This window comes from Phalacrocorax carbo, chromosome 4 (assembly GCF_963921805.1).
Source record: "Phalacrocorax carbo chromosome 4, bPhaCar2.1, whole genome shotgun sequence".
Taxonomy (NCBI): Eukaryota; Metazoa; Chordata; class Aves; order Suliformes; family Phalacrocoracidae; genus Phalacrocorax; species Phalacrocorax carbo.
In genome coordinates, this window is record NC_087516.1 from 42,831,478 (window position 1) to 42,850,129 (window position 18,652).

The 18,652-nt window shown below is 40.8% G+C and overlaps 1 protein-coding gene across 2 annotated transcripts in view; it reads left to right on the forward strand.

The window, feature by feature from the left end:
* The first annotated feature begins 592 nt into the window (after positions 1–592).
* SH3RF1 (SH3 domain containing ring finger 1) overlaps positions 593–18,652 on the forward strand; it is a 95,774-nt gene continuing 77,714 nt past the window's right edge. For both annotated transcript variants that reach the window (XM_064449745.1, XM_064449746.1), the window contains exons 1-2: positions 593–751; positions 2,216–2,702. In XM_064449745.1, coding sequence (XP_064305815.1) covers positions 2,316–2,702 — 387 coding nt within the window. In that variant the 5' untranslated portion in view covers positions 593–751; positions 2,216–2,315. The remainder of the gene's footprint in view (positions 752–2,215; positions 2,703–18,652) is intronic.

Sequence of the window (18,652 nt, forward strand, 5' to 3'; positions counted from 1 at the left end):
AGCGCTTCATCTCCTGATCCCAGGTGCGTGCGTCGAGAGGCCGACGCCAATTTGGGGCAGTTTTTTTGAGTACTTAATTGAGCAACGCTAACACGTAACTTTGTGTCATCCTGAGCATTCGTCACGACTGCTTTATGCCGCATACGACCTCAGCGCAGAGGGATCTGCGAGGGCCCGAGGGAGCACGGCTGCACCCGCAGGCAGCGCCTGGCGCCGCCGGGCACCCGCCCGCCCGCCCGGCCGCCCGCCGCGGTCATGCCCGTCCCCGCCTTCCGCCGCCGCCACCCGCCTCACCCCTTCCCTCCCCACCGAGAGGGGCTGCGCCCCCCGCGCCGGGAGCGGAGGGCAGGCAGCCGCTCCCCGGGTCCCGCCTCCCCTCCTCCCCTCACAAACTGGGCGGCTACCTGGCGAGGGGGCGCCAGGGCGGACGGGAGGGAAGGAGGGAGGGAGGAAGGGGCGGCCGGCAGGGCCCGGCCTCACGCCTCGCCTCCACCCGTGAGGGGCGGCGCTGCCGCCGCGGGGAGGTGGCTGGGGCGGGGGGGCGGGCGGCCCCCTCAGCGGGGCGGTGCCGGGCGGGGCGGTGCCGCCCCTCGCGTCAGCCCTGCGCGGCGGGGAGGGGAGGGGACGGCACGGCACGGGAACCTCGGTGCTGCCGCGGCGGGAGAGGCACCGGTGGGGCGAGCGGCGGCGGCGGCGGCTCCTCCTCACGGGAACAAAGCGGGGGGCGGCGCGGCCCCTCCGGCGCCACACGGTGAGAGCCGGGTGAAGGACGGGGCGGGGGCGTTGCTGGGCCCCCTCCGGTGACCCTCCCGCGCCCCCTCAGGGGCGGCGCGGCGCGGCTGGGCTGGGAGCGGCGGAGGGGCCGCAGGCCCGACTCCCCCCGCTCCGTTCCCCTCACGGCCGCGGGGCGGGGTGACAGCCGTGTGCCCCGGGCCTGCCCCCGCCCCGCCCCGCCGCGGGGTGCAGCTCCGGGGGGTGCCGGCCCCGCTCACCCCTCCCGGCGGGGGGGCGCGTACCGCCTGCCGCGGGCTCTGCCCGCTCGCCCGCCCATCGCTTTTAAAGAAGGGAGTGGGGCGATGTAAATAAACCGAGGGGCTGGTGCGGGCGCGGAGCCCCAGGGCAGGTAGGCGCGGGGAGGAGCGGCTGGGCACGCCTCCGGCGCCCGCGGGGTCGAGAGAGCCGCTCTCGCAGGCCGGCGGCGGGGCCCGGTTGAGGCGCTCGGCTTGGCCCGGAGGAGCCCGGCCTGGACAGCCCCCGAGGGAAGCGCTGGAGCAGCGGCCCGGGCCCCGGCTGGGGCCGCCCGCCCGCCCTCAGCGGCGGGGACTGCCAAGCTCCCCAAGCCCCCTTCTCCCCTGCGGAGCAGCCTGGTGTGGCTTCCTGCAGGGTGGTAGTTTCCAAGGGGCTTTTGGGTGGTGGGATTTCCTCTCCCCCCTCCCTTTTTCCAGCCCCTCGCCGCATACGCTGAGGCTGGCCGAAGGCTTGCTGCTGTGGCTGCACAGGCAGCGCTCGGGTTGTCCTAACGATATGGCAGTAGCGCTTCCTGCTGTGAATAAATCACTTCGCGATAGTTTTTGAAGCGCTTCTTAAAGGCGGCACTGCAACTCTTACCACAGTGCCTGGGGTAAGCTTAAAACTCTGTGAGCTAGAGCCTGTTTTCAAGACCGATGTGTGTAATGAGCCGCTGTGACTTTTCACAGAAATGGTAGAAATGTAGCCTGCTATTGGCTTGATCTTGGCATAAATGTAACTCCCCTTGCTATGCCCCACTGGCGTACGCTGTCTTGTTTTGGACCCAGTTGTAGTTACCTTTGCCGTCTTGTGAAAAAGGCTGATTTCAAATAAGCCTTCAGAGGGACAGGTGTATTAAGCAAGAACCATGAAAAGTAAGCTTTATTACAATGCTGTACTGGGGCTAGCTCTTCATTCTGGAATAATCTGAGAAAACAGAATTACTCATGACCAAGATTTATGGGGACTTGAATTTAAAAATCTTTGCTGTTAGCGTTTGTTTTATATTTTAACTAAATCGATATGATAATATGGATTACTGTTATTATTTATTGCTATTCTGATGTTTTTTTCATATATTGAAAATATCTACTGAATTAGTCTAGAGATCTTTTATTTTGCTCTTTGTATGAACATCTTTGAGTAAAATAGTCTCTCTGACTCTTTTTCCAGCTTATTAATGCCTTTCTCTGTTAAAAAATTTCAGAGCATGGTCAGAAGAGGAATGGATGTAACATGATACCCTTGGAGTGCTCAAAACACAAGTTCTGCAAAGATTTGTTTTTTGGTTAAGTAATACAAAGAAAATGGATGAATCAGCTTTGCTGGATCTGTTGGAGTGTCCTGTTTGCTTAGAACGCCTTGATGCTTCTGCAAAAGTCTTGCCTTGCCAACACACGTTCTGTAAACGCTGTCTGCTGGGCATCGTGAGCTCTCGAAATGAGCTTCGATGCCCAGAGTGCAGGACTCTAGTAGACTGCAGTGTTGATGAACTTCCCAGTAATATTTTGCTTGTTAGACTACTGGATGGCATCAAACAGAGGCCTCGAAAACCCAGTGCTGGTGGTGGGACTGGTAGCACAAATGCTTTAAGGGTCCCCATCAACACGGTAGCTAATTGCGGATCAAAGGACCTGCAGAGCTCTCAAGTTGGACAGCAGCAAAGGGTGCAAGCACGGAGCCCTCCTGTTAGGGTAAGTACTAGGTGATGGTGGTATTTTATTGCAATCATATCTTTTCCTGCACCATTTTAAAACGGTTAATGGCCTCAGCTTCAGGATAACGGCAGTCAGATAGTAAATACCACAAACAAAGTATTTTTGAGAACTGTTGTAGATTCATAGCAAAACATGTCAGTGCTCTTATCCGTATTGGTTTACTGTTATGTAAATACCAGTAATAATACTTCCTTATTAAAAGTCTTAGTTGTTGAGCTAAGCAGGAGAAAAGCGTCTCAATACCTTACCTGTCTTATTAAAAGGAAGTCAAATAGAACAAGATATATCTGGAAAGCTTAAGTAATTGTGAAGGATAAGCATCTTGTGAAGAACACTTGAAGTTGTTCTTGGTTTGTCAACTGCAAGATTTTACTTTGGCTCTGTCCGACTATCAGTAAATTTCCTTTGAGTTAGACGTAGCGAACGGTAAACATGAGCAGGGAAGTTGAAGTCAATGAGGGGTTTGCCATTGGCTGCTAAGGAGCTACATTTTTACTTCTCTTCCTTCAGAAAGAAATATTTCAATTACTGTGGTCTGGTAAGTTATTTGTACTCTCAATCCTCCCTGCATCTTTAATTAATTTTACCTTAAAGTATTTTTTCTAAGTGATTTGGAAAATCTTTGTACTATGACGGGAGGACATTGCCTTCTGTCTGTACTCCTGTTCTTTCCCAAGATCTATGCAACCTGTAGGTTCTGTCATACCTTATAATGAAGACTCAGTAGCCTCATATATGATTATCCGTTCTAGAGCCTGTATTGGGAAATGTAACTTTATGAGATGACTGACCTTCCTCTGTTTTATATAATGACAAGGCAGGACAGCTTCTCTGAAAGACCTCGCTGGTCACTTTGTGACGCTTGTGTAGTCAGAGTTCCTGTGTTTGAAGTGGAGTTTCTGAATAGTTTAGGTGGTTTTCTTCTTGCAAAGTTTATGTTATTTTTAAGAAATGTCTTAAAGAGTTCCAAGGAGAGGGCTTAAACGTGTTTTTGGCCGGACTGGTCTTTATTTTAAAGTATAGCTCAATAATTTAGTTTACTTACACAGTAAAGGCAGCTTTACACTGATTTGTCCTCAGTTGTGCTTACATGATTGGGATCTCTGTAAAACATCTTACAGACACCCCTTAAGTTTGCATGAGGATTTAAAATGCAGGTGTCCTTCCATTAGACTGTATTGTTTTCCCTGCTTGGTAGGGACTCTCAGTAGGTTCTACACTTTAGAATATAAAAATAATAATTATCAGCTTCCTGTTGATGAGTTTTGTTCTGTGTATAGATTAATTGGTAAGGAAGGAGGGAAGATGATGTGGGTGTGTTTTGGTTGGTGTGGGGTTTTTTGTTGTGTTTTTTTTTTCCTCCTTTCAGAAGGTGTCTCTTAAGAATTACTGTAAAGCAGCTTGAGCAGTATTGAAACCAGTCTGGTCTTCTCCAGAACCTTAAGGTGTTTACCATGGTACCTTGCATTTGCAAAAGCTCTTCAACTTAAAACAAAGCAAAATATGAATGTAACTCGTGTATATATTTGTGTCGACCTTTGTAAATAACTCTGTTTTCAGAAACTGCTTCTCCTCCGAAAAGGCTTCCAGTGCAGCAATGTACTGCATAGGTGAATGACTGTGCTTCAGAGTTTCTCAAAGTCTTATTAGAAAAAATAACTTGAATATGGAATATTCTCTTTTTTTAAAATGTTCTGTAATATCCTGTTGTGCAACATTTGCATTTCCAGATGTTGCGCAGAGTAGAAAGTGATAACATATGGAATGTTGCGTCAATTTATTGGTTATGGTGTACCATGTACCATTAAAATTGTGACCATGTGCATTTCTCATGCAATTAGCTGATACTCAGTGTATATTAGTGATAGATTTCAACATTCTACACTGAGTCTGAATACGTCTTTGTTTCTGAGGTTTCACAGGCATTCTTGTGTCTTCTTTCCTTTGGGAGACAGGGAAAGATGATCTTCTCATCTTTTGTCCACTTTGTCCAGAGCTTTTTATAGTAGGAAGGCAGTACTTTTAAGAACACAAGGAGACTCTGAGGGATAAGAACAACTTCTCTATATGAAAAGTGTTTTTTTAAAAAAACCAAGAAGTCCAGACAGCAAAATGCCAATTTAATGGATAGTGTTGAAGTGAATGCCCTATTTGTTTTGCTAACTCTAACATAATGATTGTTGCAAATACAGTTCTTCTCTGGGAATTGGAGAGGAAAATCTGTTTCTAGATGAGTGGCAGAGTCAGATTTCCTAAACTAATTTTGCTGAGGGGGAACTAGTAAATGAAAGTTGCTGTTACGTTAAATGAAGTGAACGTGGATGAAGGCTGTCAAGTCATAAACATTCTGCTTATACCCTGAAGTAATACTAAGCTCATAAATGCCCTTTCAGAGGATGCCATAATTTTCAGAAAAGGTTAATACAGCATGTACTGCAGTGTGATTTCCTGAACTGCATCAATGACTATGGAGCTGCCAGCCCTGCTATTGCACAGTACTGTGTATGTTTCATTCCCTGTGTGTATGTGGTGACATGGCAATAAACAAACAAATGGTTCCTTGAGTCTTAAAACTAATGAAGCTGGGTGGGTGGTGGGGATTAACAAATCTTGTGCCTTGTATCTCCCCCACTGCAATAACCCTGTTTCTTTCTGTAACCTCTATAAACTTTCACCACTGTAACAACTGCATTTCTCCCTGCAAGTTCTTAAATTCTTTCTATTCCTTGGTATTTTGATGCATAACACTTTCTGTGCTTTTCCCCTGGTGCTGGTTGGACAAAGGCACTGCTGTACCTGATGGAAAACTCTTGTCTGTTCACTGCCCGGCTCTAAGCAGCCAGCTTGCCTGGGAGAACATAATAGTTAGGCTCATGCTGCAGCTTCCTCTCTGGAACTGGTGCTAATTTAATGCTTTTTCTTTTTTCTAAAATGAAAACCTTCAGCTAGGGTTGACAGCTTGGAAGAGCTTTAAGATCTACAGCCTGCTGTCAAATCTGCTTGGTACTGGTCATCAGGAGCAAGTTATTGAGAGATGTTGAGGGACTGCATGATCACATGAGCCTTGTTTCCTTCAAAAGAGCACAGAAAATTTTAGGGTACTTGCTTACAAATTTATGCTTATGTTATTCACCTTGTTATTTTCACAAAGTATGTCAAACAGGTATTAAGTTCCTTATGGTAGTTTTACAAGAGTATGCTTATTGCAGGAGTTTTGAATGTAGCTGTATGCATAAGTTGATAGATGTTGGATAGCTGTTCTAATTTCTCTACTAGAGGATAGATTTAAGATAATACACCTTTAACTTTTCCCTTGAATTCGTATGTGCGTAAGACATACCAATTCTCTTGCTAATTCCTTTATAGTCCAAGTTTTTGAAGTTAGGGCTGTCTTCTCAGCAGAACCTAGAGCAGAGTTGCCTAGATACTCTGAAATGTCATCAGTGTCGTGAAAATATTTTTTTGTAATATTTTCAGCTGTCCTCTGGACCAAGCATAGGCAGGAAGAGATCAGCAAAGGATTCAAATGGTCTCCCTTTTCAAAAGAAAAGCATGAATAGTTCAAAAGTTGGCCATGCCTAACAGAGTTGGTGCGTACGCTGAACAAGTATTGATGGTGTAATTTGAGTATATTATACTGTATGTCAGTGGGAAATCTTATCGAAAAATGCTACAGTGCAGACAGTAGGAAAGTCCTAAAGCTTTTCCCTTTTTTTCTTGTTTTTATTCTGGAAAGCTGATAGAGACCTCTGGTGATCTCACTTGTGGTGAAGTCTTTAAATGAGAGCGTAAAGGAACATTACAGGCCATTAGAAGATGCTCATGTAGGTGTTAAAGGGGGCTTTCTAACCACATTAATTCTTGCTCTGTGCATTCCCAAAACTGAGATGTTTGCAATAAATCCCTTTAAACTGAGGAGGAGAGAAAAACCCACAAGTAGGGGGTTGTTCCGTGAATTTCTGCTAATGCTCACCTGTGTTGCATTGTAGTGTAAACCCACACTTCCATTCTCATGCTTGTGTAACACAGGAAAGCAACAGTAAAATTATAAATTCCCACATCCATACTGCTGCAGCAGCAGTCATTTGTGATCAGTAGGCTTGCCTGGGAACTGCCAAAGCAGCTGTAATGCCACAAAGGAAAATAAATGGAGCCAGGTTCTCTACCCCCAGCCATGGTGTTTGAACTCGGAGCACAAGTTGGGGCAATGGGCCACCTTCTGGTCTGTGAGGACTTAAGCAGGTCAGGCTTCTGTGTCTGTTGGACTCAATGCATGAGGTTAGCAATTGGTTTTCTTTTATCCTAACCACTCCAGAGGCGAGAGCTCAGAGCGGCCACTCGCACAGTTTGACTATTTAGCAGGATTCAAAAACCTGACAGGATCTGAAACAAATGCTGCTGATGTAGCCACGGCACTCGCTGGCCTACTGAGATCCTGGTAGAACTTAGTTGTCAAAGGAAACTTCTTAAATTAGAAAACTTCTAATGATTAGAAAACAACAATGGGACTGAAAATGTGCATTCCTATATCAGTAATTTTATTAAAGGATTGCAAATAAATATGGGGATTGCCAAGCATAGCAGCAGGGGTAGGTTGGAACAGGTGTTTAAATAGTCTCTGAACAAGAGTTAGCAGAATAAAACAGTACACAGAAATGTCATGTCAGTAAATGTCTGCTGGTCAGGTACTCTAGAAGAGGCTCACATTGTGATAATAGATCAGATGGTAAAGTATGCTACTTTGAGGAAAAAGTGGCATGTTATGTGGCCATGTTAAGTGCCATGTTAAGTGGGAGTTAGTTTCATGATTGGTATTTGTGATGGTAGGCTGACTTGATGATACCTTATTTTGAGCATTGTTTACAAATTTGTACAAAGTCTGCTTTCCCCCTTATTAGAAAAAAAACCCCAACACAACACTGTATCTTATTGTTGTCTATGTAGTTTTAATTATGCATTCCTGCATGTATTCCATCCTATAAAAGTGAGAAGTGTCAACGTGCAACTTTAACATGTGAAATATCTTTATCTGAGAATGTGGAGATAGACATCTATTCATATTCCAGATTGATCATTGGAAAACGTTTTGGGAAGTCTCTCTAAATCATGTATGCATACTTCTGTTTCCTCTCGTGCTTTCTTAAATATCAGATTCTGCTTTTACATTTACAGTTGCTTGTACAATTCTAATTACTTCTCTGTAACACTTTTGTGTCCTATGTTAAGCTAGAGAAAATGTAATGGTTATTATAAATATAAAAGGAAAATAGACTGTTTCTCATGGTGTTAATGTGTTTCCTCTCAGAGATAAGTAATTAAGTAAAGAGAGGGAGGATAAGCAAAAGGAAGAATTGTCTCAGTATCCAAACGCATCGGGCTAGGACTGAGAGCTTCCGGGCTCAGTTCCTGGCTCTGCCACAAGCATCCTTTATAACCTTGCACAGAGTCATTTAAAGCTCTTTGTGCCTCTGTTTCCCATCTGCAGATATGACTGATAGTACTTCCTTTGTTTGACTCACTATTTAAACTGTATACTCTCTAGGGCACAGATTAACTTTTTTTATTTTGGATGTATCTATGAGTTACAATGGGTCCACAGTCTCAGTGGAGATCAGTAGATACTGCTGTTCACTCTTTAAATCGTTGACTTCCACATTAGTGGAGAGCTGTACGTAATCCACTTCCTGTACCAAAGATGGTCTAGTGCTTAGTGTTACATTGATAAAAGGATTTTCTTTTGTTTGGATATTTAGTAAGGAATCACATAAATACCTCAGTGAGGAAAAAGCCAGACACTTAAAAAAATCTGTGGAAGCTGGTGTTCCGTTCCTCAGCTAGAGAAATCTGCATCTGACTGGTGTTTTGAAAAGAATAAAAAGAGAATATCTAATGTGAATGTTGTTGGCAGTACAGAAATATTTAATTCCATACTTTGAACCTCGATAGCAGTCTTCAACCTGCTAGCTAACATTAATCTGCTTGATAAAATAGCTGTGAAACTAGTGTAATCCCTTTATTTAGAAAATAATTAGGTTTTGAAGTAAGTTGATTTATAAACTAATAAACAAATCCACAGTATTTAAGTGTGATACTTAAATCCTTTTTTATTTTGTTTCCGTTCTTGTGGTGTGTTAGTGGAAGATACTCTTGCATGGTTGCTTTCTTTTCAGGTGGAAAAGAGGGCTGTCTTTATTTCCCTTCATTTTCCCATTTAATATTCCTCCATTTCTGTAGATCCATTTAAAACCGCCTACCTTTAATAAAATGGTGTATTTTTCTTCTCCACATTAATATGGCCAGTGAGCTGCAGGTTACTCAAAAGCTTTGATCATTCAGAGAATTTAAACTTCTCCACAGAAAGGAAGTCTGAAACCCTTATTTTTAATGGGCTTGTGAGGGGGAGCATTTTTTTTAAGAGAGTACAAATCTTTTAATTTTTCTGTTATTACCACAGAAATCAAATACCAATAAAATTGCTTTACATAAGTGGTCCAGGGTCTGGTTAGGGAAGTCAGTCAGTAGTGCCGTTGCTGTGTTTCTGTATGCATAGCTTCTAGCTTTCTGCAATGGATACCTCTTGTTTGGTGGCTTTACAGGCGTCCTGTATGATAGGAGTGGCCGAAGGGGCCGATTGGGATGGGGTCAGCTAGAAATCCTTTTTCTCCCCTCTTCTTTACCTGAGTGAAATGGTTTTCACGTGGTACATTCTCCTCTTAGCTCTGTGTTTAGTGCATGGGTAGGAACTGCAGAAAACAGCAAGCCTTGAAACTGCAGCTGCGATAATAAAGCAGGAAACTTGTTATGTTCAATTGTTTGTCTTTCTTTTGGTGGACTTCCCCTTGCAGTGCATTTGGCATTCTCCTTACCTTATGCTTAACACCTTCCTTGGTCTTTTCTTTGGTTCCATCGTTGTCCTTTATTCAAATGTGTTCTCGCCTCTTATCTTAGAGTATTTAAAGAAAAAGAAAACATATTTTTCTTCCCTCTTGTGTCTAATTTATCCTTCACTGTCTCAAACATAGGGAACATAAAATAAGCAATACGAACCAAAACATCCTGTTGAAGTATCTGGACTACAGATACTCTTGTATTTATGGCTACATCTGCTAAATGAATGAAGAGCATGAAGTGTAGGTTTATATTACTGTATTGCTTAGCCTCCTTTGGTTTGAAAGTGTTTTTTTTTTCTTCTCCTTTAAATCATTGCCTATATGCTCATCCTAGTGTGGGCAAGGATGTGTCTCAGTAATTAAAACTGAAATATGATCTGGTCAGCCCTATTCTTGCATACACCTTGTTACTGTGTGCAGGAAGGAAAACTGTGCATCTGTTATGTCTCAATTCCTGTCAGATGCCTCTTTATTATTAGACAGAAAAGCTCATCTCAGAAAATCAGCAGTGAATTCTTGGGTCATTTGCACTAGATCAGGTTTTTTGCTTTTCTTTTCACGTCATCGAATCAAAATATTTTTGGAGAACAGGTTTGTTGTGTTTTGGTGGTTTTTTTTGACTGAGAATGGCTGCTTTGAGGTGAGCTGGATTAATTTTAGGAAGTGAATGGCCTTGAGGTGGGAGAATCACACATCCAGGTGCTCTTTTTTGCACTTCTCTTTCCTGGGTATAGGGGGTGAGATGGCAACACTGTCCTCTGACAGACTGAACAGCAGGGCGAGTCCTAGTTAGAGCCTTGCTGCACTGTGTAAGTGCCTGAATAACGGCTTTCACTTATTCTTGTCCCACAGATATTGCTGGGGCTGCCATGCAGGTTGGGCATGAAGACCCTAGCTGGTCTGGGGCATCACAGAGGCAAACAATCAAGTCTGTCTTCTGTTCTGCATGCTCTTAAATGTCAGGATATCATCAGGACTCAGGAAGATACTCTGGAGATAAGGACAATCACTCGAAAGAGAAACTGAGTCCAGTATTTGGAATTCTTTGACATGTGATGCTTATATACATATCTTTAAAATGTCATTCAGTGTTTCCTGGAAATATACAGGTTTGGATTCTCCAGTTGAGGAGAAAATGAAGCACAGAAGTCAAACTCAACTCTTCATGTTTCATTTATAGACACTGTTGTCAAAGTCTCTCAGAATCTGAGCTAGCTAGGTACGTGAAAATCAACTGTGGCACATATGAGCAGTCTACCACAGAAATAATTTATCCCAGTACCCTTAGAAGCTTAGGACTGTGACACTCATTTGATACTTGTTGTGGCACTTAAGCGTGTGATTTGTTATCCAAAGTTAAGTTTTTGTAGCATAAGAATATGAATACTTCAGAATTTTAAGTAATTTAATTTCTTGTCTAAGTCTTTGTTCCTATCTTATTTGGCCCTTGATTAGTTAGCTCTCTACCACCACCACCGGTAGTATAAGCACTTTTGAGAGTATAACTCTCAAGTATAAAAAAACAGAATTTTTTTTTTAAATTGGACTAAAAGGTCTGGTCTGCTGCTTAACTGTTCTATCTTCCAAATTAGCATGACTCTTCAGAGTTGAAAATAGATTGACCATTTTAATTTTTGGTAAATGTGCAAAGTATAATTTTACAGTTTCTAGCTGGGAAGCATGCTATTATTCATAAATGCATTTTGATAAAAGGTAAAGTTGCTTAAAAATTAATGCAGATATGATTTTCCTCCTCTCTGAAGTGAAGGAGTGCTGCCAGTGTTGCAGAGAAGATAAGTCTGTCATCAGTGAATGTCCTGTTGGATTTCATAACACCTGAAGCACTCCTCAGCTTTATTAACAAAGGAACACTAAAGACTGATTTTGTTTCATGGCATTAGTGTCGCAGTAAGGTGAGGTAACTCCGCTTTCCTTTTATAAAAAAGGAAAGATGCGTATATTACCCCTCTCTTGACTTAATCTTCTCAGCACCTAAACTGTCAAGATCTACACGGACATTAAAAGCTTTTTAAAGAACCGAAGCACTGTTTTATCTTGCGTGAACCATGATTTTACAAGACAAACTTTTGAAAAACTCTGGTTAAAGACAAAAGTACTCACTCCTACCAGACTCAAGAAAAGGAAGGTAGTCTTACTTGCACAGAGGAGTGAGAGGATCAATACTGAATAATTTGAAACAAGTCTCTTCAATTATTCTTTATTAGCATGCTATCTTAAATCTTTAGGTTATAGCCTGTATTTTATTTATAATAAAAAGTTGGGAAAGAACGAGGCACTTCTGATTAAAAAGTGTTAACATGAAAAGTATTCAAAGATAATCAGATGACGATCTGAGTTGGCATATATAGGGCATAGCTGTTCTAGAAGCTTATTTTAAACAAATCCGGTAAAGATGACTTCAGTGTGCTGTGGTAATATGCCTCTGAGTAAAGATGGAGCTTTTACTCTGAAGCTGAGAGCTTGCTAAAAGAAAATGAATGTCTCGTGGACCTTTGCTTGTTCGTGTATGCCAGCACCCTACTATCTTACATGGTCTTTTTCACGAGCTAGATAAAGATCTGAGAGGAGACTGTTAAATCTTATCCTCACTAGCAGAGTTAAGCCATTTTCAAAACCTGTTTACTTTAACACAGTTTTAAATCCACAGACTTATTAAGTTAACAAGCCTTCAGCCTTGCCTCCAGGTTCTATAATCCTCTTAGATCTTTGGTCTAAGCAGGGCAGGGATAGTCAATAAGTAGATGAATAATCTTTCAGAAGACATAGAAGTCTTCCAGGAATAAGTGTTGACTGAGTTTTGAAAGGTTGAGAAATGCTGATCTGAACTTCTGTTGAGTATAAGACACGCTACCCCAGTACCTACAACTTGTTGAAAGGACTATCGTTTTGTTTTGTTGGCAAGGGGGAAGGGAATAAAGGAGTTTTTTAATGCGTTAATTCCTGGTTTACAGCCCAACAAAATTAGGTTAGATTTTAAATATAGAATGATGTAAATAAAAATAACAGTTTGTTTCCTTGCTACTATGCATATGCAGATTAAAAGCTTATTTGTGGTTGCTTCACAAGCTGTCTTTGAAAATCTTTCAGGCAATCAGTAGTCTGTGGGCCAGAATTTAAAAAACATTGATGCAGATAATGTGGTGTTAGCCACCACCACAGTCTGCGTGTTACTTTTGTTCAGTTTTGTCTCTTTCAGCCCTACTAAACTTACGCTGTGTCTGTTTCCTGAGCGGAGCTCTTGAGGTAGTGGAGCTGGAGGAAGGCAAAAAAACCACCCACCCACCTCCTTCCCCACCCCCCAAAAGAAAAAACCAACCCCCAAAAAAACCCCAAACCAAGCAGCTTATAGTGGAATAATTCAGCCTAACATGAGGATCCCTGCCAGACATATTCACACAGCACCGGAGTAGGAGCAGAGGAAGTGGATGTGGGGTGGCAAGCCAGGAGATGCCAAGGGTGACCTTGTATTTGAAGAGGCTGGCAGAAGAGCTGAGTGCACAGTATGAGGCATGAAAGCGATCACTCAACTCATTGGAAAGAAGGGAGAAGGCCTCTGGGAGGAGATGACTGAAAAGTAGAGAAACTTCAAAATTGGTGGGTGATAAAGACCCAAAAGGCCAAGTAATAAGGGAGTGGAGGGATAGTAAATTATGCTGAAAGAAAATAAACTAGGATAGTAGATTTGGAGCACAGCAATAGACAGATTGGTTAAAAATGACGGAGGAGGAAACTGGGTGGGGCAAATGTTTCTCTGCTTGCTGGAATTGGAGACATGGTGAGGAGAAGGTGCTGGGAGGACCAAGTGAAGATGTAGCTTGATGTTAGAGGAGGGTTTTGGAGAGCATCAAAATAGAAAAGTTGATATGGAGCCATTGGCTAGACAAGAGGTGAGAACAAAAATTAAGTGTGTTAACTCACATGCTATCTGTTTTCCTCCAGTATGTGTGTATTTTAATTTATTTTTAAATTATTATTAAATGATATTAAAGAATTTTATTCATTGTTTATTTTGAAATAGTATGTCATATACTATGTGACATTTAGAATATTGGAGTTCCAAACTGGTTGAAGAGCTTCTTATTCAGGACCATGACGATTATTTCTGGCATGTCTCTCAAGCATTTTGGGATTCTTCACAGGATTCTAAAAATGTCAGTTTTATTACTAATAAAATATTCTCATAGTTCTAGAACAAATAAAGCTACAAGTTTAAATCTTCCATTCAATGAACTCAAAAAGAATATAGGAAAAAGTGGGCTAGCATCCTAGGAATTGCTTGGAAAACAGAACAGATTCTCAAAGAAGGGGGAAAAAAAATACCATTTGTGACTATTCTTTTTTGGTGCATTTTCTTTCACCTTACTTCCATGTTTCCTCAGTCTTTTGTGTAGTCCTTCAGTGAGCAATAGCTGAAAATAAAGATGTAAACATCCTACCAGCATTACAGAGCATGGCTGCAATCTTACATACTGTTCTTTTGAATTTAGTCATGACACATAAGAAGAATGAATTTTGCGGGGCAGATTCTCCAAGCAAGATAACGGAATATTTTCAGTACGTTTTCAGTCCCTTGGAGCAGCTCACCTTTCTGTAATATGGTTAAAAGTAGAACGATCTTTCCAGAATTATGATTTCAAAATACATTATTTTTGTTTCGTAAGGGGCATTTGTGCTTACTTTTACCTTCACTAATAAGTGGAATTGGTTTATTAGTGGAGAAACAGAATAGCTAGTGGAATAATAGAATAGTTTCTGGAAATGGATTCCCAAAGCAGTTTAAAATTTCAAGAAATGTTTATCTTCTCAGACTGAGACATCTGAACCCAGAAAGAAACATAAGGGTCAGTGAAAGCTTATTTCTGACTTCAGCTCCTGTTGTGCATATATGCTGTTTACTCAGGAAATATTTTTTTCATATATTCAGTTCAGAATTTTGTTGCTTGCAACTGGGAGCTGGTGTCATTTATGCTTCCCTAATTGTTATTTTACCATCTCCCTACCTTTAAAAGGAGCAGTATAAAAGAGATCAAAATTTATTTTAAATGGCATAGGAGAGGAACTGGTTATTCTACATGCTCCATACAAAGTTTGTGTGGTTTTATTTCTTTAAAAATAGTGAAATATTAAATACTATGTCTGATGCAGTTAAATAGGAAATATTTATAATTCCATATGTAGCAATTGGTAGGGAGACTTTTTTTTAGTGTAATACTCTTCTTTTAAATTTTCTAAGTTTGTGCTCAAGGAAGCCAAGAAGAAAAGGGGGTATGAGTTAAAAACCAGCACAACTGTCAGGAAGTTTGTACCCTTTTTTTGCTGCAGCAATCACAGAATTTTACATGCAAACTCAGATGCCATTTAAAAAATATTGTCTGACTAAAATTTTATGTAACATGGCATCCTCAATTCTTTTAGAGCTTTTGAAATGTCTGCAATGCACATGCAATTAGGCTATACCACAAAATTCCTTATTTTTTGATGTTGATGTAGGTTATGAGAGTTAATGAGATAAATGAAGTTTATGCCCTTGTTTGTTGGGTTTTGTAGGTTGTGGTTGTCTGAGTGGGTGCATATTTTTGTCTAGAGTGCACTGCTCAGTTCACAAATGAAGAAGTTGGATTAGAAATGGTTAAAAAAAGAAGAAATAAAATTTTACAGCCAACTTTGTATTTCCAGTAATGGAAGGGTGTTCAGAGGCACAGTCCTCAGAAGAAATCTGTGTGTGTGACATTTTTCATCTTCTTACAAGGGGATTTCAGTGCAACTTCACTTGGATACAGTCAGATTGAAGCCCAGTTGCACGTAGCCAGTTTAAAGTTCAAGGTAGTTCATCTGAATCCCACAGAAACATTAACTTGCTTGTTGTACTTAGACACGTCTTAGAGCTGAAAAAATCATGTAGCCCAGTATGTAGTAACCACAGCATATTTGATGGCCAGGCTTGGTTAGTCTCGCCTATAGAAATGGAAAGCAAAGTATTCCAAATAATGTGTTTCAAGCAAATGTTAAACAGTTGCCTCCAGGAATTAATAAGTTTTGTTTGCATAAGATACCTTATGATGTCGGAGATATCCGCTTCGTGCTTAAACAGATAACTTGACCCTCAGATCTGGACGTTGGCTGCAGTCTTGTTTAGGAAATCATGGCGCTCTCATTTCTAACTGCTATTTACAGTGTAAGGTTAAGACCTACATCCTCCTAGAAACAGCATCTAATTCTTGGGAAGTCAAATACCTCTGGTTCTCAAAGCTAGAATGTAAGAGTTTGTAAGATTTCAGATAAGCCAAAATCAAGTTATGGACTGATTTTCTAGGTCTGAATGCATGAATGTGTTTAAAAACTCAGATTCATATTCTTTCCTTGTGTTTCATTTTGGGGAAAGAGGTAGAGTGGGCTTTCTGTTGTAGGGAAAACCCATTGCTTTGTATAAAGGCAGACCAAACTCGGCACCAAACAGAATTTGAATGGCAGCGCTTTGTCATCACCACAGAGCTCTGGTTTCGGGTGCAGTCTCCAATTACTGAAGTCTAGGCTGAACATACTTTTAGATGCCAGACTGCTTTGTTTTCAGAGAAGGTAGTTGATTTTTGTTAGGATAAATGAATCTGAATGTTTTAGTAGAGGTACTCAGTGGATGAAATAGCATTTGATTTGTGCTGTGTTTTGAAAAAAGAATACTTTTTGCAGATTTCTTTTTTATGTTCAGCACATTGAGTTTAATGGAAGAAATCTGTCCAAAGTGGTCTTATGTAAACGCTCACTGTGTTTATATTTTTCAAGGTCTTGTAGCTATAGCAATAAAATTGCAGTTTTGAACTTTGCTGTTAAAATATACATTGGAAAATATTCTGTTGGAACACAGAAGAGTGTTAATGGCTTCCATGAAAACAGATCTGGCAAAAATCAACAAGCACAGTAGATGTCCTTCATTAGAGGGACACTGGTCTCAGTGTTCCTGTGGTAACTGAAGCACTAGAAGCTGCTGCTAAAGGTGCTGATCAGCGTAATACATCTGGAACAGCGGAGACTACTCTATGAGGACTGATAAAAGTCACCATAAAGACCAAAGCTGGGTCATTGGTTAGAGCCTGAAGAAAAATGGATTTTCTGAGAGAGGGTTAAAAAGAAGGAAAAAAGCAGCAGAGCTGTGCATGAACTGTCAAGGCAACAGAAAACACTGTAGACAGCACAGGACTTGCAGGTAGCACTAACAATTGCAGAGTACATGGGTGATTTCTCTCGGTCATGGTATTTTTGGAGAATCATGATTTTATGCACATTCTTGGTAAATAGTGCTTTGAATTATCATTTTGTCTTTCTAATGGAGGTAAGCCAGCAAGGACCTATGAATGTTGGCTAGTAATTCACACCAAAGTCTAAGAAAGACTTTCTGTTTTATCTCTGTGAATTTTGTCTTTGTGCACGTTTTCAAACGACACTGGAAAAAATAGCATTGGTTACAGAAGTCCCGTGTTTTTTCTATTTTGTAATTTTGTCAGTATATGTTAAATCTACCTGAAGTTGAAACACCTTAATTAAAGTAGTTCAGCCTTTGGTTCAGCATTTAAGGTACTGTGAAGATTGTTGCTGGTGATCATAGTGTCTTAATCATGTAGACTTTTGGCTGCCTTTCTAAAACTGGAGTTGTTCTGCTCTATGAAAATAAAATATGCACCGGAAAAAGGATTAAAACCCGACTGCCCACAACCCAGGCAAGTGCTTGTGTCATTGGGCCAGAGAATTGTTTTGCCATCCCTTTCAGTGCTGTAATAGAGGTTAAGGGGAATCCATGCTGAGACATCTGTGGTTTAATTGTTGGATCTCATGTCATGTTGGATCATGTATTGAAGGTACTAATGACACTTTTTAAGGGAATAGCACCTTTTTCTTTTTTTCTTAATCTCCTTGTTTGTGTCCCCAGTGAATTATTTGGTGAGATAAAATTATTCCGACTGTATATTTTGTCTAGAAAGCACAAAATTAAGTATGGCTTGAAGTGTGGTGTTCCTCTATTTTTTGACTATCAGATGGGGAAGGTAACATTTGTCGTTTGTGTTGGCTTAGATGTGATATTTTTCTTCTCATTTTCCTCTGTAATGTAAAGATGAGATTAATTTAGGAGAAAATAGTTCATTTCTGACTTCCGTTTTTAATGGGAAAATAGTATATCTTGGCATAAACTTTCAGGTGCTGGAGCATAATTATTTTGAAAGAAATTAATATTTATCAAAGCATAAATCAAGTTTTTTTCACATGTTAAATCACTTGTAAGAAGACAGCTTTAGATGCATACATAACTTTGAATATTGCATTTTAGGTTAGCTATATCTCCATGATCTTGTGGCGATTATATGTCTGCTATTGAATTGGAAGGCAATGTAACAGAAATAGTAATTTCAGTGTAATGCTATTCCCTTAAAAATAATAATAACCAACAAATTGCATTGAGATGTGTGTGGACTTCAGTTTTTCATATGACCTTGCACATTGAATCTAGCCTTTTGCTTTTTCCAATTCAATGTTCTTCTCTTACTAAGAAATAAGTGTCAGGTATGTTCTTTCTAGGTGGTAAGAAAAATGATTAAATTTTGTGTGCTTTATGTTACAGCACAAAGTGTTTGAAAGCCTGCGTAGTGAATCTGTATTTAAAAAGAAGCAGTAATATTCCTTTGTTTCCTTTTTTAAAAAAAAGCAAAACAGAACCATAACTTTTTACCTCCAAGGAGAGAGAACAACTGAGGCTGTATGAATGTAGTATTACTGAGAAGTAGAAGTACATACTTACATTATGGCTTTAGATGAAGACTAACTGTTTGACTTGATGCATACAGATGAGGGCATAAAAGTGACTGTAATGTGCTATATAAAATGTTGGTAATAGAAAGCTGAACTGCTGATGTGTAGAAACCATCCCTTTGTTCTCTTTCCATGTTCTTCATTTACTCTGTGCAATATTTCAAATAAAAAGCAAAACTGGGATTTTTATAGGCGTATTTTAGTCTTTGCCTTTTTAAA